Here is a 22269-nt window from a genome sequence, read left to right on the forward strand (position 1 = left end):
CCATTCTCTTTTACTCAGCATCTTACTATCACCGTGATACTATGATGCCTTAGTTAGCATACTGTAGAAATCAAGTCCCTTCTAACATACAATATTGGACTAATTGTGAAACTATATTTGTGGGTTAAATTTGTACTATGATTTTTTTTCCCCCTTGTTATGGGTTTTGAACTCAGGACCTTGTGCTTCTTAAACTAGCACTCTACTACTTATTCCAGTCACATCCCCAGGTTGGCTTTCTTGCCAGTTTTATTGACTTCAATTCTTTGTATCTTAACCTCTTGACTAGCTAAGATTATACACATGAACCACCAATGCCCAGTTACATGCTATGGTTTTTATCAAACTAAAATATTATTCTAATAAATTTTTATGTAAAATATTCTGGGTAGAATTTAAAACATTTTTACATGTAAAATTTTATATAATGTTGCAGCTAAGCATATGAGTATTTGAATTCAGACAGTGAATTTTTAGTGACTTAGGCATTTAATCTTCTCCATGATTGGTTTTATAACTGCCTTGTTTTTCTGCAAAACTGTACTGTATATAACTAAAAAAGTATCATTCTAAATACTACTTGAATAATGTGGCCACAAATACTGTTATCATTGTTGTACTGCATCAAACCCAAGAAGCTATCTACATGTAGTACTCCAATTTCAGAGATACTAAATGATACATCTTTAAACTGATGAAATAGATTTTCTTTTCTGGATGCCACATGATAGGTTTGAGTGGTGAGGTTGCAATGGACAAGAACATAGGTTTGATATACTTTTTCAGGTCATAACTGCTGCTATAGCATTTTATGGCTTGCAGTTGATAATTTCCAAAGGGTGTGTTTGCTGAGTGCTTAAGAATAGTTTCCCAACTGTAAGATTAGATACTTCCAAAATATAATTTATAGAAATGCACAATTCTTCTTAACAGGTGAGGCATGAAATAGAAGATGGCACCATACATCTTTATATTTATTCCATTCAGAGTATTCCAAAGGGTACTGAAATTACTATTGCATTTGATTTTGACTATGGGAATTGGTAAGTTCTAGTCTCTGTTGAAAATAGTTGTTTTTTTATAATAATTTGGGTATTGTCTTTACTTTTATAGCACTTTATCATGAGTCAGGTAAATTAACTGAAAATAAACATGGTTTTCATTATGTAATTGTTTATTTTCCAATTATTTTCTTTTTATTATTGTAATGTAAATGTTCAAATGAGTACTAGATCACTTGTGTGCGATTTTTTTTTCTATTTTAGGGGATAGAGTTTTCATTATAATTTACTTGGCTAATCCTATGAATAATTTTTTTTGCATCTCAAAAGATATTGTACCAAACTTGCTTTGCAATATAAGTAGAGGGGGTAGAGATCCTGCCAAAAAAATCTGTGCACTATTGTTCTGAAACATTTGGAAAAAACAAATGTTAAATACTTAAATTTTATAAACTATAAAATTTTATATAAAAGTATTTCCTTTAAATTTCTAAAACACAAAATAATATATAAATTTTATTCATTATAACTTCAGGGTGTAAATAGGATTGGGAAAGATTGGGGATGGCAAGAGAATGATGGGTGATATTCTCAAGATGCATTTTACGCATAATCTGACTTTTTGAATTGGAAATCCTTAATATAATTCCTTAAGAACTTTTTGTTTTTAATCCTGTTCAGCTGGGCACTGGTAGTAGCTTATACCTCTAATCCTAGCAATCAGGAAGCAGATGTGAGGATCATGTTTGAAGCCAGTCTGGGTGGGAAAGTCCCTGAGACACTTAACTCCAAACATCTACTCTAAAACACAGGAAGTGGAACTGTGGTTCAAGGGATAGAGTGTTAGCCTTTGAGCATAAAAAGTCAGGAACAGTGCCCAGGTCTTGAGTGCAAGCCCCAAGAATGCCAAAAGAAAAGAAGAAAAATCCTATTCGTTTATTTCTTAAATACAGTTTATAGTTCAGTGATAGAGTATTTGCCTAGCGTGTGCAAGGCCCTACTATTCTCCTGCCCCCCCCCCCCCCCAGCAAAAAATACAGATTTGGGGAAGGGTGGTTCGGGCCATAATCCCACAATTTGTGAGGTAGAGGCAGGTGAATTGAAAGTTCAGGGATAAACCATACAGCAAGCCTTTTTTTCAAATAAAAAAAAAAAATCCATGGAAGCCTTTTAAATAGCCGGGTTGCATCACTCTTACTGCTACCTTCAATTTGATATTTATTAAACATTTTACTGTCACATGTCAATAAATAGTACCTAGAATGTGGTGTGAGTGTGTGTGTGTGTGTGTGTGTGTACTTTTTTTCTTTTATAAAAGTCATTCTACACAGATGGTGTTGGTTCATGCTTGTAACCCTAGCAATTTAGGGTGCTGAGAACTGAGAACCACAGTTCAAAGCAGTACAGTCCATGAGACCTGTCTGCAGTTAAACAGCAGTAAGCTGGAAGTGGATCTGTGGTTTGAGTAGTAGAGTACTAACTAATCTGCTCAGGGACAGGGCCCAGGGCTCTTAAATTTCAGCCCCAGGAATAACACACACCAAAAAGGTTAATTATTTGAGTAATATATACTTATATTTATTCTACATTCAGTTTTTCTCTTTTTTTAATTACATGTGTTGTGACTATACTGTTAGATCTCTGGTTCATTTATTTTCCTTGCTATTGACATTTATCTGTTCCACTATAGATACACCTTTATTATTATGAAGGAAAGCTGTGACTCTTGGATTCTGTTCAGAGTAGGAACCTAGGAGTAGAATTGCTCACTTTTTGAAAGATATAGGTACCTCATTACCCAAGCATCAAGTAATTAGTTCATTGTTCTAACCCTACGCTGTTAAAACTTCCAAAACTTATGCTAGTCCAAGGAAAGTGATATCTTTGTGGGGTGGGTTTGTTTTTGGTAGTGTTTTCGAGTACTGAACGCAGGGCCTTGGGCAAGCACTCTGCCACTGAACTGCATTCCACACTAAGAACTTTGTCAAGCTGGACACTGGTAGCCCCACTCCTTGTAAGTCTAGCTAGCCAGGAGGTGGAGATCTGAGGATTATGGTTCAAAGCTAGCCCAGGTAAGTCCTTGAGACTCTTATCTGATTAACCACCAGAAAACTGTAAGTAACAATGTGGCTCAAAGTGATAAAGCAATAGACTTGACCAAAAAAAATGCGGAGAGTGTATGCACAAGCCCTGAAGGTTCAAACCTTGTGACCACGTCCCACTGCTGCCCCCACCCAAAAAAAATGTCTGATAAACTTTGTCGTTCATGGAGCTTGAACTCTAGGCCTGGATTCTGTCCCCGAACTCTTTAGCTCAAGACTAGTGCTTTACCACATAGGCCAGAGCACCACTTCTGTTTATTGGTGGTTAATTGGAGATAAGAGTCTCATGGACTTTTGTACCCAGGCTAGCTTTGAAGTGATCCTCAGATCTCAGCCTCCTAAGTAGCTAGGATTACAGGTGTGAACCACCAACACATGGCTTCTGGTATACTTCTTTTTTTTTGGCTAGTCCTGAGGCTTAAACTCTGGGCCTGAGCAGTCCTTGGACTTTTTCAAAGCTAAAGCTCTACCACTTGGGCTACGGCACCACTTCTTTTTCTATGTATGTGGTACTGAGGAACCAAACCCAGATCTTTGTGCATGCTAGGCAAGCACTCTACTACTATGCCAAACTCCCTGCCCTGTCTGGTATACTTTACTCTAGTTTTGGGGTTTTAGAAAACATTTTTCTATTGAAATCCCTTCACCTTAATTATTCAAATCAGACTTGTCATACTCATTCAAACTTTTCCTTTGTAAACCCTTGAGGTAATCTGCATTTGTGTAAAATCTTGTTTTTGCTTATTTATGTGTGTCATGGGGATTGAACTCGGCCTGGGGGCTATCCCTGAGCTCTTCAGCTCAAGGCTACTGCCCTACCCCCTGAGCCAAGCACCACTTTGGTTTTCTAATCATTAATTGGAGATAAGAGTTACGGTCTTTAGTGCCTGGGCTGGCTTTGAATCTTGATCCTCACATCTCAGCCTTCTGTGTATCTAGGATTACAGATGTGAGCCACTGAGCCCTGCTATTGGTTTTTAAGGCAGGCTCTTGCTGTGTGGCCAGGATGAACTTAAGCCTTTTTTTTTTTGTGCTAGTCCTGGGGCTTGAACTCAGGGCCTTAGCACTGTCCTTGAACTCTCTTAAAGCTAGTGTTCTACCACTTGAGCCACACCACCATTCTACTTTTTTTCTATGTTTGTGGTACCGAGGAATTGAACCTGGGTCTTCATGCATGCTATAAGCAAGCACTCTACCACTAGGCCAAGCTCCCAGCCCGTAAACTTAAACTTCTGATCCTCCTGTTCTTGCCTACTGATTGGCTGTAATTTATCTGGTTTTCTTACTGGCTATATAATCTTAGACCTATACATTTTTTTCATCTCTTTCTACATCATTATTTCAAGGATGCAAGGAGTATTCATAGGACAAGAATGTTTTTAACACACAGAAACATAAATTTCTTGACAAAAAGAGTTAACCTTTTTTTTTTTTTTTTTTTGCCAGTCCTGGGCTTGAGCTCAGGGCCTGAGCACTGTCCTTGGACTTTCTCAAGGCTAGAGCTCTACCACTTGAGCCTCAGCACCACTTCCAGCTTTTTTTCTATGTACGTGGTACCGAGGAATCAAACCCGTGTCTTCAAGTGCATGCTGGGCAAGCGCTCAACCACTAGGCCAAACACCCGGCCCAAAGAGTAACTTCTTATCAGTATTTGAAATTCCTTTTATTTAGCCAGTCCTAGGCCTTGAACTCAGGCCTGAGGACTGTCCTTGGGCTTTCTCAAGGCTAGAGCTCTACCACTTGAGCCAGAGCAACACTTCTGGCTTTTTTCTATGTATGTGGTACCGAGGAATTGAACCTGGGTCTCCATGCATGCTAGGCATGCACTCTACCATTAGGCTAAACACCCACCCTTGAAGTTCCTTTTCTTTTTCTTTGTCTTGACAGTCGTGGTACGTAACTCTTGACCTGGGCACTGACCTCTGCAGCTCCAGGCTACCACCCTACCTCTTGAGCCACAGTGCTCAGTTTTCTGGTTGTTAATTGATAAGAGTCTCATGGACTTTCTTCTGCCCAGGCTGGCTGTGAACCATGATTCTTAGGTCTCAACCTCATGAGAAGCCAGGATTACAAGTGTGAGTCACCAGTGCCTGGCAGTATTTGAAGTTCTATAATCCTAATAGCAAACCATTAGAGTCATACAGCTCCAAACTTTAATCTCATCTATAGAATCTGAGTAATACGAATTATTGGTCTGAAGATGAGACATCACCTTCAAAATAACAATAAAAATTTTTTTAAACTTGTTCACTAAAATAATCTTTTGAAAGCTGGGTGGTGGCTCACGCCTGTAATAATCCTAGCTACTCAGGAGACTGAGATCTGAGGATCATGATTCAAAGCCAGCCCAGGCAATACAAAGCTCTGAGACTCTTATCTCCAGTTAACCACTAGAAAATGGGAAATGGGCTATGGCTTAAGGGTAGGGTAGTAGTCTTGAGCTGAAGAGCTCAGGGACAACACCCAATACCCAGGCCAGAGTTCTTTTGGGGGGCTTAAGACTAGTGCTATACCATTTGAGCCGCAGCTCCATTTTGGTGGTTAATTGTAGATAAGACACGCACAGGCTTTCCTGCCCAGACTGGCTTCAAACTGTGATCTTCAGATCTCAGCCTCCTGAGTAGCTAGGATTACAGGTATGAGCCACCAGTGTCTAGCTAAACCTAGCATTTTTATTTAGGTAATTTATTACACTCTGAGACCACTGAAGTTGCCACATTTTTTGCTTTAATTTTTTTCAATATAATATACAGCAGCATTTTCCCTTAACAGATAGTGTTTTAATTTTAGTTCCTGTGTAACCTATTACCCAGTCTATGGTCAAAAGTCAGTCAAGGCCAGGCACTGTGGCTTACACCTGTAATCCTAGCTACTCAGAAGGCTGAGATCTGAGAATCAAGGTTCAAAGTCAGCCTGGGCACAAAAGGACCTGAGACTCTTTATCTCCAGTTAACCTCTAGAAAATGGGAAGTGGGGCTTGGCTCAAGGGTAAGGCAGTAACCTAGAGCTGAAGAGCTCAGGACAGCGCCCAAGTGGAGTTCAAGCCACATGACACACACACAAAAAAGTCGAATACATCGCTTTCATGAGAAAATATTTGTTTTATACTACTTACCAGGAATGTAAATTAATAAAAAGTTAAGGATTAGTTATAATTCTGAAATTACGTATAATCTTATATGCATCTGAAAATAGATTAGGAATTTCCTGGTTTCATTTTATATATTGAATTTTTATCTGATTATCATCCCCAGTAAATACAAGGTGGACTGTGCATGCCTCAAAGAAAATCCAGAGTGCCCTGTTCTAAAACGAAGTTCAGAAGCCACAGAAAACATCAATAGTGGTTATGAGACAAGAAGAAAAAAAGGAAAAAAAGAGAAAGATATTTCAAAAGAAAAAGATACACAAAATCAGAATATTACTTTGGACTGTGAAGGAACAACCAATAAAATAAAAAGCCCAGAAATGAAACAGAGAAAGCTTTCTCCACTGAGACTATCAGTATCAAATAATCAGGTACAAACTACTGATTCTTGATAAAATTATACTAATAAAAGGAAAAGGTCATATTTTAGCATCTTTTTTAATGTAAAAATTTTAACACTATTTTAGTTCACTCTGTTATTTGTTGGGAGGGTATTACTAAAGCACTTATGTTTGTAAATGTTCTTAAAGTCCCAACCAAAAAATTTCCTTATCTGCCTGAACACAAGTAGTCATATCAGTCTAATCAACACAAATAAGATTTTTGAAAGAAGATTTGGTAAAACTTAAGGGATACAGGTTGGCCTATAAATATCTACCCCAGAAGGACATTTTAATATATACTCTAGGCAGACAGACCATTAAAATGTGAAAGTCAAGCATTGCTCATTAAATAAGGGCCTGTCTTCTAGGAATACTTCCTAAGTTTTAAACTGAACCACTTTATATCTCCAAGATTGGTGATTTTTTTTTTTTTTGGATGTGGGACAAATAGAAACTATGGTCATGCTACATATTTAAGAATAATGTTTTATTAATAAAAATCTGGACTATTTGTAGGGGCTTTGTTTTGGTGCTAGTACCAGGGCTTGAGGGCCTCACACACTTGCTTTTTTGCTCATAGGTGGCACTCTACCACTTGAGTCACAGCTCCATCACTAGCTTTTTGCTAATTACAAGAGTGTCTCCAATTTGTTGCCCAGCTTGGCTCTGAACCTTGGTCCTCTTGTATAGCTAGAGTATCATTAATCTAGCTAGCACCTAGCTAGACTAGAATTTTTGAAAACATATTTCACTACACCATGATTTTTTTTCTTTTGAGAACTTTTTTTCTTTTTTTTTTTTTTTTGCCAGTCCTGGTCTTGAGCTCAGGGCCTGAGCACTGTCCTTGGACTTTCTCAAGGCTAGAGCTCTACCACTTGAGCTTCAGCACTACTTCTGGCTTTTTTCTATGTATGTGGTTCCGAGGAATCGAACCTGGGTCTTCATGCATACTAGGCAAGCACTTTAACCACTAGGCCAAACTCCCAGCCCTACACCACGATTTTTTTTAATCACAGTTCTAAGTAGGTTTATAATATTTGTCAAATTACTTGAGATTAGATTTTTTTTTTTTTTTTTTTTTGGTCAGTGTGGGGACTTGAACTCTGGGCTGGGCATTTTCTTGAGCATTTCAGTTCTACCCCTTGGGCCACAATGCCACTTCCAATTTTCTGGTGATTACTTGGAGATAAGAGTCTCACGTTCTTTAGTGCCCGTGCTAGCCTTGAACCGAGATCCTCAGCTCTCAGCTTCCTGAGTAGCTAGGATTACAGGCATGAGCCACTGCAACTGGCTTAAAGGCTGTTTTAATAATTTATTGTTCCTAAAGTCATTTTCATCTTTTAGGAGCCAGATTTTATTGATGACATGGAAGAAAAAACACCTGTTAGTAATGAAGTAGAAATGGAATCAGAGGAGCAGATTGCAGAAAGGAAAAGGAAGATGGTAAGTTGGGAAGGCAGCAGTTGCTTTCTGCAACCAAGTCTTTAGGCTTCATAATAGCTGCTCTTTCCAGGATTAACTGTGGTTGCCTTTACATGGCTCTCACTTCCTTTGAAGTATCACAGTGAGCATTTATTTTTTGCTTTGTCATCATCATTTAAACAAATTCCACTAACATTTTTTATTCTTACTGGTGTAGACATTGTATGACATTTAAAAATCATTAACTTCTGAAGTTGAGATACATTAATAAATTTTAATACCACAATTACTGCTCAGTATGTCTTTCATTAGCTAAGTGCATTATTAAGCCTACAATTCCAGCAAATAAAAGGCTTAAGCAAAACCAAAATAACCTGTATGGCTTAGATCCTCTTATGTGTAATCTAGTACTATGTTATTATAAAATAAGTTTTTCCTAAAAATAAATTTAGGTTTTTTGACCCTAGTATTTGCATGTAAATTGTCTGTAAAATCTAGGTAACTATTTCATCAAAATCATTGGTATGTCTGAGTACCTCCTCACTGGTAAAGCAATTGCTTCACATGTAGAAAGTCCTGGGTTCTATGCCCAGCACTACAAAAAAGTGTGTATTAAAATCAATTAGCATCGATACAATTAAGTATGCTCTACTTTGATTACGGCTCTAAGATTTGAAAAGGGCTTTACAAACTGTAGGTTTTCCTCATTCCCTTTGCTTTTATACTTGTTTCCCATGTTTGCATGCTATATTCCATGGAATTTCATGTGTCATATACTTAGGGGTGGGATCTTTATATGTTTGCATTTCTTAGCTTAGTGAACTTCAGTCTTTATCACCACTATGATGGTAATCCTTTCAAAATATCATTATTGTTCATAATTGTGAAAACAATACAGGACTGTTCTTAGCCTCAGGATTTCTTTTAGACAGGTTAGGCGTGATAATAAAATAAACATAGAGGTAAACAGTGATTTGTTATAGAGGAGGAGGTTGGTTCTGAATTATATTGACTCTTTAAAGAGTGAATTATACCTAAATTACTGTTCTTCCCAAATTACTTATGAACTTTTCTGGACAGATTTTCAATAATGTTCTGTTCATTCCACCTTGGATTATTTACTTTTAGACAAATTTAATGTGTCATTGTTTTCATATGGGATGCATGTCTGGTAGGAGGAACCTCTCATACAACTAGCTTTGACCACTTTGTGAAATTAAGATTGCATTCTATTTAAAAGTTTTGATAGGGCTACTTGTTTTTGTTTTTTAAACTATATGGGGGTTTTGAATTCAGGGTCCCGTGCATGGTAGGCAGACACAGGTGCTCTCCCACTTAAGCCATACTTGTAGTCCAAGTTTCAAGCTGTTTTGCTGAAAAAGAGAATTTACAAGGTCCTTATTTCCAGATCTCAGAAAACTGAGATCTTTTGTTATGTTAAAACTTCATAGAGAAAATGTATATATTTTCTAAACATACTTGTGCGTCCATTTTGGTTCTGGTTCTGCTTATGTAGTACATTATATTAAGACAAAATAAGCCGAGAGTTTGGCCTAGTGGTAGAGTGCTTGCCTAGCATGCACGAAGACCCGGGTTCGATTCCTCGGTACCACATACATAGAAAAAAGCCGGAAGTGGTGCTGAAGCTCAAGGGGTAGAGCTCTAGCCTTGAGAAAGTCCAAGGACAGTGCTCAGGCCCTGAGCTCAAGCCCAGGACTGGCAAAAAAAATAAAAAATAAAAAATACGTCAAAGCTTTTATGTCCATTTCAGCATATGCATACTGATATCTGACACTGAGGTTTTGAATAGGGAATAAAGCCATGTGTAAATATAAAAACATATATGTAAAAACGTATATATAAAAAATAATTTAGTATTTTGAAAGAATTGGAAATAAAACTTTAAGAGATTTTTATGCACATCTATATTGCTCAGTGACTTCAACCTTACTATGTCTGTTGTTACATTTGACCTGATGTTTGAATTATAAAATTTTTTGCATATAATCAAGCAAGCAGAATACGTATGCATACATCCTAGGTTTTTTAAGGCATTAGTATGATTTTTTTCCTCCCAAAGCATTAGTATTTTGTCTTGAAATTCTTTTCTATGAGTCAGCCTTTAGCTTTTGCCATGTGGTTTGGTCAGATGAACATCAGCAGTTGGAATCAGAAACCTAAATCCGACTAAAACTTGTCCAACCTGATTTAAAGACAGACTTCTACACCATTAGAAAGTATAATAAGTGTGAATATTTATCAGATTTTCCAGATATAATCAGGGAATTCAAAAATATTTGTCCTGTTGTAGTTTAAGCAAAAAAGTTATGTAAATAACAAGCTAGTTTAATTGCTTTGGTGGATTTGTGCATTTTGGTTGTTGGCCTTATTCTTTTGAAAATGATAGTACTGTGTCTCTGTCATCAGAGAGGTATCTATAAAAATAATTTTGCTGAACATTGTCTTGTATTACCTGTAAACCCAACTGCCTGAGAGGTGGGCATAGGAGGATCTGCATTCAAGACCAATTTTGAGCAAATTTAGGATGCTTTATTTCAAAAGTCAGGCTGGACATGGTGACACATTTTTAATCATAGCTGTTCAGGATGGAAGTAAGCAAACCACTGTCTGATCCCCCTTCTCCAACACACACACACACACACACACACACACACTCAAAGCCAGGACTGTATTTGGAAAACAAACTTATGCAAAAGGACTAGGGTTCAATGCAAGTTGTGGGAACACTTGTCTTAGCAAGCTCAAGGCTATGAGTTCAAATCTTAGTGCTGCAATAAATAATAACGCATAAACTAGAACTGGACACAGTAGCTCACATCTCTATTCCAGCAACTCAGAAGGTGGAAATTCAGGGCCAGTCCAAGAAAAATGTTTGGAAGATTCTGTCAGGCAATAGCTAGGTATGGTGGCATGCACCTATTATGTGAACTTCATGGAAAGAGCAATACAAAGCCTGCGGGGGTAGAAACATGAGACTCAATCTTAAAAAAAAAAAAACTTAAAAGAAAAAGGACTTCTGGAATGGCTTAAGTACTAAGTGTGTTGCTTAATAAATCCTGAATTCACTGCTCTTCCACCAACCCAGTTAAACTCAATCAAGAAATTCACTTCAACGTCTCTTACCAATGAATAAGTAATTAGTGGCGTGGCAGTACTAGATAATAAAAATGGATCAAGTGAGGCTATTCGTTTCAGCTCCCTTGAAATGAATTGGATTCCCAAGATCTTCAAATGCTTCCAGTCTTCACATAACAACACATGATTTCTGCAATACAAACCCAATTTTCCATATAACCAAAATCTGAGTGTTAAGAGCCATTTAATGTACTGATGAACAAAGAATGCAAAGAGACTGCTTTAGAGATGCTTTCATAAAAGACAGTGCACAAGCAACCTAGAATGTCAAAGTAGGCTGGGTGCCACTGGAACACACTCATAATCCTAGCTAAGATCTGATGATCCCAGTTGGAAACCAGAAAAACACATGAAAGTCTTACCTCCAATTAACCACCAAAAAGCTAGATGTAGAGCTGTGGTTCAAGTGGTAGAGCACTATTCTTGAATGAGAAAACTAAGGGACAGCCTCTATGCCAAGCTCAAGTCCCAATGTAAGTCCAACAAACAACAAAAACCAAGAGGAAGCCTAAATAATACATGATGTTGTAGCTCCATATCATATTCTAGTAACTCTACCACTTAATAACAGAGCACAGGTGGTTTTTTGTTTTTTTTTGCCAATCTTGAGGTTTGAACTTGGCCTGGGCTCTGTCCCAGAGCTTTTCTGCTCAAGGCTACTACTGCCTTACCCTTGAGCCGGCCCCACTTCCCATTTTCTAGAGGTTAACTGGAGATAAGAGTCTGAGGTCCTTTTGTGCCTGGGCTGGCTTTGAACCTTGATCTTCAGGTCTCAGCCTCCTGAGTAGCTAGGGTTACAAATAGAAATGAGCCACTGCACTTGGCAGCTCTGGCTTTTTCTGAGTACATGGTACTGAGGAATCCAACCCAGGGCTTTGTGCATGCTAGCTGAGCACTCTACCACTAGGTTACAGCTCCCAGCCGCAAAGTTGTCTGATCTCTATATACTTCTGTATACTTGTGTACATAAATTGTGTATAGTGTTTTTATGTAAAAGAGAGGTCAAGCTAGAAACTTGTGGCTTAAAGATAATCCTAGCTACTCAAGAGGTTGAGATCTGATTCTCAACCACTGATTCTGATTCCTAATCCTTGAATAGCTACGATTATAGACCTGAATCACTCATTTCCAGTTAGGAAGTTTCCCAGAGTAAGGAATCTTTAATTTCCCCATTTTAAGACCATAGTGTAGAGTAACTTAATAGTTTGGCTCTGGCTTCTCTTTACCTTCAAGGCAGTTGTGAGGTCCTTGTCCCATCCCCCAATTTGAAATTTAGCAATTGTTTCTAGAATTAGAAGACCACAAGGTGGTTTCTCTCTGGTAACCAGGTTTCACACCCTGCATTTTACCTACTCCAGGCCCAGAGCACACTTCCAGAGCCTCACACAGCCTTTGTTGTTGTTGTTGTTTTAATTAAAAGTAAACTACAAAGAGGAAAGGAGCAGCTTATTTGGTAGCAAAGTAAAAAACAAATCAGAAGTCCCTAGATGCCTTCCTTATGTTTATCACTCCCTACCACCTAACAGACAATTTCCTCTTAAGATTAAGGGTATTCACAAATTTGAAGGTTTAGTTTCAAATTACTCAAAATACTGACATTTCTTCAGTGAAGTTCTCCCCCATTCCCTAGTTGCTATACTATATATAATCGTTACTCTTAGTCTTTATTACAGAAATTTTTTTGGGGGGAAGGGGTCATGATGCTTGAATTGTGAGCCTGGGTACTGTTTCCTATGCTCTTCAGCGCAAGGCTACCACCCTATCCCTGGGCACTGTCTCAGTTGTTCAGCTCAAGGCTACCGCCCTACCCATGAGGCACAGCCCTGCTTCCCATGTTCTAGTAGCTAATTGGAGATAGGAGTCTCAGGTCCTTTTCTGCCCCGGCTGGCTTTCAACCTCAATCCTCAGATCTCAGCAACCTGAGTAGCTAGGATTACAGGTGTTAGCCACCATGCCAGCATTCTTGATGTATATTCTTTGTGGGGGTGCTGCTACCTGGGCTTGAATTCGGTATCTGGAGCCATGCCTCCAGGTTGGCTTTTTGCTGTCTAGTTAAATACAACTCAGGCCTTTATGGGCTGGCTTCAGAGATCCTCCAGGTCTCAGCCTGAGCAGCTAAGATTATAAGGCATGGGCCACCAGCCCCTGGCCTACGGATCTCATTATTCCCTCAACAGGAAACTTAGGGGAAAAAAGGTTGTCTTCTCCCAATGTTCAAGTTATAAAGTTAAAATTTTTACTTCAATGTATTTATACTCTGAAGGACATAGTTGGAATAAAAATTCTCAAAATGCCCCATACTTCAATAGGAATATTATAGAACAAACCTCTTTTCTTATTTACTATTCTAGAGCCATAAATAAGAATGTTATAAAATATATATTTTACATATATGTGTATATATATATATATCACCTAAGACTCCCACATTAATAATATGTCTAAACTAGGTGATATTGTGAAAGGAAACCTTATATAAATCTATATTAGAAACTATTCCTCTTCACAAAGTAGTCTTGGGCTCAGGATAGAGCCATGGCTTGATATGAATCTTGGTTTTAGAAAAGAATGTTCAGGAAACAGTAGTAATTTCTCTCCTCTAGTAGTAATCTGTGATGTATATAACTATATCAAGCACAAATATTAAAAACTATGGACAGTCTGCTCTCCATAGAATTAGAAGAATTTGGGGCCCCACATTCTTCTAATTATCTAGTTACCTGTAATGTTCTCAAACTTTATAAAATTTGTATTTGTTATTATCTATAAAATGGTGGAATATTTTTCATTCATTAAATAGGTGTATACCTGGTTATAATGTCAAAAAACACATTAGATGCAATGATAAATATATAAGCTGAATGACATGAACTTCAAGAATTTAAAGTAGATATATACTTACGATTTTTATCTATGTAGAAAACTAGACAGATTTGCCTTCCAAAACATTTGTGTGTTTTAAGATAAAACAGAGCTAAAGTTTTTAGAAATCTCTAGTGGTTTCAGAATTATTCTTACACAGTGAATGACTTTAGTATGTGGGAAAACTTAAGCTTTATATAACATGTCACTGGTTAATTGGAAAGAACTATAAATTAGGAGCCAGAAAACTTGCTTAATAATTATGCAGATGAGTTTGCTTTCCTCAGCAATGTACCATATTGTATTTTAAGATTCTAAACCAGCTCTAAAACTTTATAAACCATATCTAAATAAAGAACTATTAATTAGTTGTGCTATTTACAAGTGTTTTATTTTTAGTTGAATGATTATGTGTCTCTATAACATAATTTCTTACATGATTCTCATTTCTACTACTGTAAAGGAAGATTGGACTCTTTGTCAAACTTCCTTTGGCATAAAATTTAAAATTTTAGGAAATTCAAAATAATCACAATATAAACATTATCTTCCTTGGTTTTCTACATACATGATTCTTGCTAAGAGTTTATTTCTTCTAGGAAAGTATACTTTCCCCAAGTTTTAAAAAGTGTCTACAGTATGTAACTTCTTCCTAGATCAGATGCAATAGATGAGACATTTCTAACATGAGTTTCAGTGAAACCCTGACATAAATAATGTTTTCTGAGCTAGTCATATAATGTAAGGGTATCAAGTAAGATAATTTAAAAGATCAGAGCAAGACACCAGTGGCTCAAGGCTTGTTCCTAGTTGCTCAGGAGGCTGAGATGTGAGAATGGCAATGTGAATAATGCTCAGGCATTATTCAGACACTAACCTCCAATTAACCGCACACAAAAAGCTGGAAGTGGGGCTATGTCTCAAAAGTAGAGCGCTAACCTTGAACAAAAATGCTCAGGGATGGTACCCAGATCCTGAGTTCAAGACCCAGAACCAGTACACACACACAACACACACAGAATAGATCAGATTTGAAATTATCTAATGAAGGGATTCAGCTTTAAAATTTGTAAGTTTCAGTGAACAATTTAGATCATCTTTTACTATGCTACTTTTTCAGGGTTTGATTACCTGTCCCAGATCAGGAGAGCTAAGATGCAGATTGTGTATCCATGAACAAGTAATCTTACCTCTTTGGACCTCAGTTTCCTTGCCTGTAAAATAAGAGGGTGAGGATAACATTTTGTCAAATTTGGAGTATAGCAGTTGTCTGTAAAAATGAGAAACTTTGGAAGTATCTCTGCTGAATTTTGTTGGCTCTTATTTTGTTCCCTTGTTAATTGTAATAAAGAAGAGTTAATTGGTAGTTTTCAGAGTGTAGGTGTGTTTGAATCTCTGCTGATAGCTACTGAAACTAAACCTCCAATGTGGAGAAGATAATGGAAGCCAGACCTTGAGTTCTGATCTTTCTTTCTTTCTTCCCCACATCGATGACAATGAAGGAGGAAAGAACAGTGGATCTGAGCCTCAGGACCTGGTTCTTTTCATTTGGAGAACTGGACAGTTGATGGACGTGCTTCCTGGTTCTGGTTGAGCTGAAGCATTTGCCAGACCCTCTGGTCAAGGCTCTGAGTCTTGCTCTTAATGTTCTCTATCCAAGAGAACTGATGCTGAAAGGAACTCTTGCTGTTCCCTCAGTCCCTGTCTTGAAGTGTCAGTGTAAGAAAGGAAGCGCAGAAGGTAGAGAAATGCCTTGAAAGAATTGTAATGGAGGGCTAGAGGGCTAAAATAGAAGTAATAATTAATTTACGGAGTGCTCTCCATTTTCCAAGTACTGTGTGAAAACGCCAGATATACTTTCTCTTTGAACTCAGTAATAATCCAGTGAAGTGTAAGTATTGTTATCCATATTTTATAAATTACAGAAAGTTTAACTTGTTAGGGTCAATTGACTGGTAGAGACTTGAGTCAAAGATTTTACACTATAATATAGCAATAATATATTTATTCTTCAAGTTCAATTTTATCATTTCAACCTTACAGATTTTGAATTTTTTTTTCTTAGAGGCTGGCTTCTATATTAAAGGTGATTTTTTTCAGCTTGGTAAAGCAAGATAGTTTTTAAGCTTTTTTTGTTTGGTTTTAGCCTTATCTTTAATGCTCAATTATACAAGTGTTTCTTTCATGAAATTTATTTTGTATAATAACAGGTGTTACCCAGATGTTTGAATGGGTATTGCTTTCCACTATTTCTACCAACAATAGACTTATTTTGCTGAGTCACACTAATTGTTTCTTAAGTATATCGAACACTTTAAGTTTAGAACTTTTACTTCACAGAAATGATATTGTCTAACTTAAAATTTAAATTTCATAGACAAGAGAAGAAAGGAAAATGGAAGCAATTTTGCAAGCTTTTGCCAGACTTGAAAAAAGAGAGAAAAGAAGAGAACAAGCTTTGGAAAGGATCAGCACAGCCAAAACTGAAGTTAAAACGGAATGTAAAGAGGCACAAAATATCAGTGATGCTGAGGTTATTCAGGTATTATTCAGGTCTAATTTCATTTCTAGAATTAAATATTTCTACCTTATTTAAGTATTCAATAAAATTTCCATTAACAATTCAGTTTCTCCACCTATAAAGAATTTTTAATAAAGCCTGACATTAGCATTTTTCCAATGCTCTGGGAAACTTAACATTTGAAACATGAGATTGTACCTGTTAGTTTTGAAGTATAAAAGTCTTTAATTATGAAAGTTAGTTTCTAAAGTAGACTAGTGCTATTATACTCAAAGAGATATGGTAATTATAATATCTAAAGTTCTGTTGTGTTGTGTTTTCAATTAGGAACAAGCAAAAGAAGAAATTGCTAATAAGCCAACACCTGCTAAAGTGAATAGAACTAAACAGAGAAAAAGTTTTTCTCGAAGTAGGACTCACATTGGACAGCAGCGTCGGAGACATAGAACTGTCAGCATGTGTTCAGATATCCAGCCGTCCTCTCCTGATATTGAAGTTACATCACAACAAAATGATATTGAAAATACTGTACTTGCAATAGAACCCGAAACTGAAACTGCAGTAGCAGAAATAATTACTGAAACTGAAGTCCCAGCACTTAATAAATGTCCTACAAGGTACCCCAAAACAAAGAAGGTATGCTTCTTAATAAAGTTAAGAACTGTTTCACAATGAATATTTTGTGATATTAAATTGACATTTGAAAAATTCAGTATAGGACCAGAAGTTTGGCCTAATATATAGAGTGCTTGCCTAACATGCCCGAAGACCCAGGTTTGAGTCCTTGATACACAGAAAGAAAAGCCAGAAGTGGTGCTGTGACTCAAGTGGTAGAGCCTTAGCCTTGAGAAAACTCAAGGACAGTGATCAGGCTCTGAGTTCAAGCCCTAGGACTGGGAAAAAAATTCAGTATATCTAGCTATTCAGGAGGATGAGATCTAAGGATAAATCTTCCAGACCAGCCGGGATAGATAAAACCAACATCAAGACTTTCCAGTTTACCAACAAGAAATCTAGAAGTGGAGGTGTAGCTCAAGTGGTAGAGTATTGTAGCAAAAATGTCCAGAAAGAGCCTGGAGTTCAGGCCGCATCCTCATATAGGAGAAAAAGAAAAAAGAATTCCATCCACAACCAAATTAAAGGCCATCTTTTTTGTTGTTTTTGTTCCAGTCCTAGGACTTGAACCTCAGGGGCCTGAACACTGTCCTCGAGCTTGAGACACAGCTCCGCTTTCAGCTTTTTTTTTTTGGGGGGGGGGGGTGGTGGTTAATTAGATATAAGACTCTCATGGACTTTCCAGCCCAGGCTGGCTTCGAACCATGAGCCTCAGATTTCAGCCTTCTGATAAGCTATGACTATAGGCATAAGCCACCCAACGCTTGGCTGAAAAGCATTATTTTTATATTTGCAGATTTTTTTAAACTGAAGAATGATAAATTCAAAACTAGGAATTCGGTTATTGAGACAAGTCAACATATCAAAAGTGCCAGTCTTGGGTTTTGATTCTCAGGGCCTAGGAGTCCCTGAGTTTTTTTGCTCAAGGCTAGCATGCTAACCACACTACCATGCTACCATAGCTCCACTTTCAGCTTTTTTGCTGGTTAACTGTAGTTCAGTCTTACAGATTTTCCTACCCAGGCTGACTTTGCACAGCAAACTCATTATCTCAGTCTCCTGAATAATTATAATTACAGGTACAAGACACCAGAGCCTAGCTACAATTTAGGATTGCTTTAGATAACATTTCCTACTGTATACACAAAAGTTACATTCCTCTGAAATTGATTTGTGATGTGCTATCCATCAATCTGTGTCCTTATTTCTGGTGCAGGGGATCAAATTCAGGGCCTTTAGAATATTAGGCAAGTACTTTACCACTAAGCCTTTTTTTAATTGTATTTTTTACAAATTTCATTGTGCATGTAGATTTATAAGAACTGAACATAAACTTGATTTCAATGGAATATTCTAATAGTTTTAGATGAAATTGATAAAAAAATCTTTAGAAAACTAAAGCATATTAAGCAGTTTATGGTAAATTTCACTGAATTAAACCAACCTGAGGTTTTTTAGCTCAGAAATAATAGCAGTCTCATGAAGCTGCTTTGTACTCCCACTGATTACAGCACACAGAGGTCTAAGTTGTGATCCTTAGGCAATCTGAGATCATACATATTACCTTTCTCCCAAACTTTTTAAACAAAGTACTTATTCTTACCTAATTCCATATAGGTTTTAGGCAGACTGGTAAACCATGAAAAAGTATATTTAATATTTTTCTAGTATAAACCCAGAATTATATCTTCTTTGCCAGAATATCACAGGTTTAGGATTTTTTTTTTTTTTTTTTTTTTTTTTTTTGGCCAGTCTTGGGGCTTAAACTCAGGGCTTGAGCACTGACTGTCCTTGGGCTTCCTCAAGGCCAATGCTCTACCACTTGAGCCCCAGCACTTACAGCTTTTCTCTGTATATGGTACCGAGAAATTGAACCCAGGTCTTTGTGCATGCTAGGCAAGTACTCTAACAATAAGCCAAATTTCTGGCCAGGGTTTAAGCTTTCTAATGGTTGATTCAGTCTGTGATCTTCTGACTGCACCGGGTAGCTTAAGCAAGAAAACTTATAGCTTTAACAATAAAGTTCTTTTGTTTTTTTGTTGCCCACCTTGGAAAGGCTTAACTTTTGTTTGTAATGTGAAAAGACAAAACACTGAAATTTTAAAAAATGAAACTTTCTCAGAAATTTAACATATAATATCAGATAAACCTTGCCTTTTGATCATTAAATGACTCAATTGTTGTGGTACTATGTGCTTGTTTAAACTGGTGGTCTCAGATGCAGACTTCTATATCATATCTGATTCTCTTTAAAAATACTTTTACTTTCAAGTTTTGCTTATAATGTTGTAAGCACTTGGTCTAGCACTAGATTTTAAATAACGTGATACACAGTTTTGTCAAATAATGCCAAAAGTTACATTCAGTTTAACAACACATAGAACTTCCTCAGTGTTAGATACTATTCTTAAAGCTGTGTATGTGTGTGTGTGTGTGTGTGTGTTTCCTTAATCTTCACAACATTATTTGTACTGTGGACTTCTATTAGGACCATTTTTAGATTAAGAGTGAGATATTAGAAAAGTTACATAACTCATGGTCACAATGGAAGTAGCAAAACCAGGACCTACCCCTGGAAGCCTGATTCCAGATTTCCTATCTTCATCAGTACATTCCATTGTTTTTCCTGCCAAAGGTAGTTCTACACACATAGAAGAAAAGGGAAGGGAAAGATGCAAAAAATGTTTACAGCAGAGTTACCTCTGGGAAACAGGATTGTATGTGCCTATATGTATGCATACTTTTGTATAGGAATGTACATATTCACATATATACTACTTTCTCTGCAACTTGTATTTAAAATATGAAGTTGCTAGCATTTATTTGGTAAACAGAAACATGTCGTACATACTGATAGCAAAGAAAATGTTACTAGTATATCAAAGTGAATATACTAGTGAAGATATACATTGTAGATCAAAGAATAAACAATTAAAAATTATGTAAATTTCCAACTCATAACAAGTTTAAGAGATATTTCAAAACTTTTAAATAAGGAATTGTCAATGCTGACGGGTTTTGTGTGTGTGTGTGTGTGTGTGTGTGTGTGTGTGTGTGTGTGAGTGTGAGATCGTGTATATGTACCTTATCTCCAGGCGACTGAAATAAGCATTCTGAGTGGGAAAAATTACTAACATTGAACTTTTTCTAATGAACTAAATATTTTATACTTAGGGTTTGTGGTACTGACATATCTCTGAGATTTTATCATATTAGAAAAGATTGGTATCTTTACATAAAGTAATTTTTACGAAAGTAGTTTTATCAGAAAAAAACAGTAATGAGTAAAGAAAAGTATGATTTTAAAATTGCCTAATTTATCATTTTAGATGACATAAGAGTATATAATTTGATTTGAAAAGGAGATTCTGTGCAGTCACCTATATAGTGATCCAATATTTTCTTTTCTCTAGCACTTGGTCAATGAATGGTTAAGTGAGAAGAATGAGAAGACAGGAAAATCTTCAGAAAGCCTTTCAGAAAGGCCTCTACGCATAACTACAGATCCTGAAGTGTTAGCTACACAGCTCAATTCTTTGCCAGGTCTCACGTACAGTCCCCATGTATACTCTACTCCTAAACATTATATTAGATTTACTTCACCATTCCTTTCAGAAAAAAGGAGAAGAAAAGAACCCACTGAAAATATTTCTGGTTCATGCAAAAAGGTAAACTTCTCTTTGAATATAAAAGTCTATGCTGAGGGGCCAGGAGTTTGGCCCAGTGGTTAAAGTGCTTACCTAGCATGCATGAAGACCCGGGTTCGATTCCTCGGTACCACATACATAGAAAAAAGCCGGAAGTGGTGCTGAGACTCAAGTGGTAGAGCTCTAGCCTTGAGAAAGTCCAAGGACAGTGCTCAGGCCCTGAGCTCAAGCCCAGGACTGGCCAAAAAAAAAAGTCTATGCTGAGGCAAATTTCCATTCTTTACCACCATTCATGACAGTGAAATGCTTTGGAATTAGCACTGCCTTTATAGGTTATATAAACTAATCCCTGTTTAAATTTTTGCTTTGCTTAGCGATGGCTGAAACAAGCTTTGGAAGAAGAAAATTCAGCAATTTTACGTAGATTTAATTCACCCTGTCAAGAAAGATCCAGAAGTCCTACAGTCAATGGTGAAAATATAAATCCACTGCTATTAAATGATAGCTGTTCACTTCAAGGTAAAATTTCTTTCAATATTATTTTAAATGCTAAGAATGTGACAGGACATATATCATAGTTTTATAATAGGCACAGTACACTTACAAGCACACTGACCTTTTCCCATTTCAGTTCTTCTAACTTTTTCCTTAAAGCCAGACTCAAACCTCCATATTGTAATACAGTGTGTGCTGGGATTGGGATTGAATTTGTAAAGGCTTAGCCAAAGGGTTTTGGTGCTTGCTATTTTCAAACAGATGCAAAAAGAAGAGACAGATGTTAGACTAACATCAATATCTGTATAGACTAACATCGACATCTGTAATATTTCTTTATATATATCTTTGGGCAGTGTATTGCTTGCTAACAGTGGAATTAATTTTGGAGCAATGGTACGAGTTTCCAGAAAGATAACTATATTAGTACTATTTTTTAAAACCCTGTAATTTAATTTTAGGGTAAAATTGTTGATGTTTTATGTTTCCTGGAATGTAAAGTATTACAGATTTTAGCAAAAATCAGCAGTATTAGTTCTTATAGATTATTATTTCACCAACAGATTTAACCACACCACTAAAAAAACGAAGACTTTATCAGTTGCTAGATTCTGTTTACTCAGAAACATCAACACCTACTCCTTCACCATATGCTACACCAACTCACGCTGATATCACTCCTACGGATCCGTCATTTGCTACTCCTCCACGGATAAAATCAGATGATGAAACGTATAGAAATGGTTATAAACCCATATATTCACCAGTTACCCCAGTAACTCCTGGTACACCAGGAAACACCATGCACTTTGAGGTGAGAAAAAGAAATTAACCCCAGGAAATAGGGTTTAAGTGATATTTTTTATTAACCCTCTTCCCCACTCTAAAAGAGAACACTGGGAACATATGTCTATATT

General features: G+C 36.9%; 1 protein-coding gene across 3 annotated transcripts in view; it reads left to right on the forward strand.

Annotated features, from left to right (window-relative positions):
* Kmt2e (lysine methyltransferase 2E (inactive)) overlaps positions 1-22269 on the forward strand; it is a 90150-nt gene that overhangs the window by 60327 nt on the left and 7554 nt on the right. For all 3 annotated transcript variants that reach the window (XM_090332942.1, XM_090332944.1, XM_090332943.1), the window contains 8 exons: positions 934-1043; positions 6358-6622; positions 7979-8077; positions 16452-16616; positions 16923-17231; positions 20624-20878; positions 21232-21376; positions 21916-22166. In XM_090332942.1, coding sequence (XP_090189068.1) covers positions 934-1043; positions 6358-6622; positions 7979-8077; positions 16452-16616; positions 16923-17231; positions 20624-20878; positions 21232-21376; positions 21916-22166 — 1599 coding nt within the window. The remainder of the gene's footprint in view (positions 1-933; positions 1044-6357; positions 6623-7978; positions 8078-16451; positions 16617-16922; positions 17232-20623; positions 20879-21231; positions 21377-21915; positions 22167-22269) is intronic.

Source organism: Megascapheus bottae, chromosome 5 (assembly GCF_031878675.1).
Source record: "Megascapheus bottae isolate mThoBot1 chromosome 5, mThoBot2.hap1, whole genome shotgun sequence".
Classification (NCBI taxonomy): domain Eukaryota; kingdom Metazoa; phylum Chordata; class Mammalia; order Rodentia; family Geomyidae; genus Megascapheus; species Megascapheus bottae.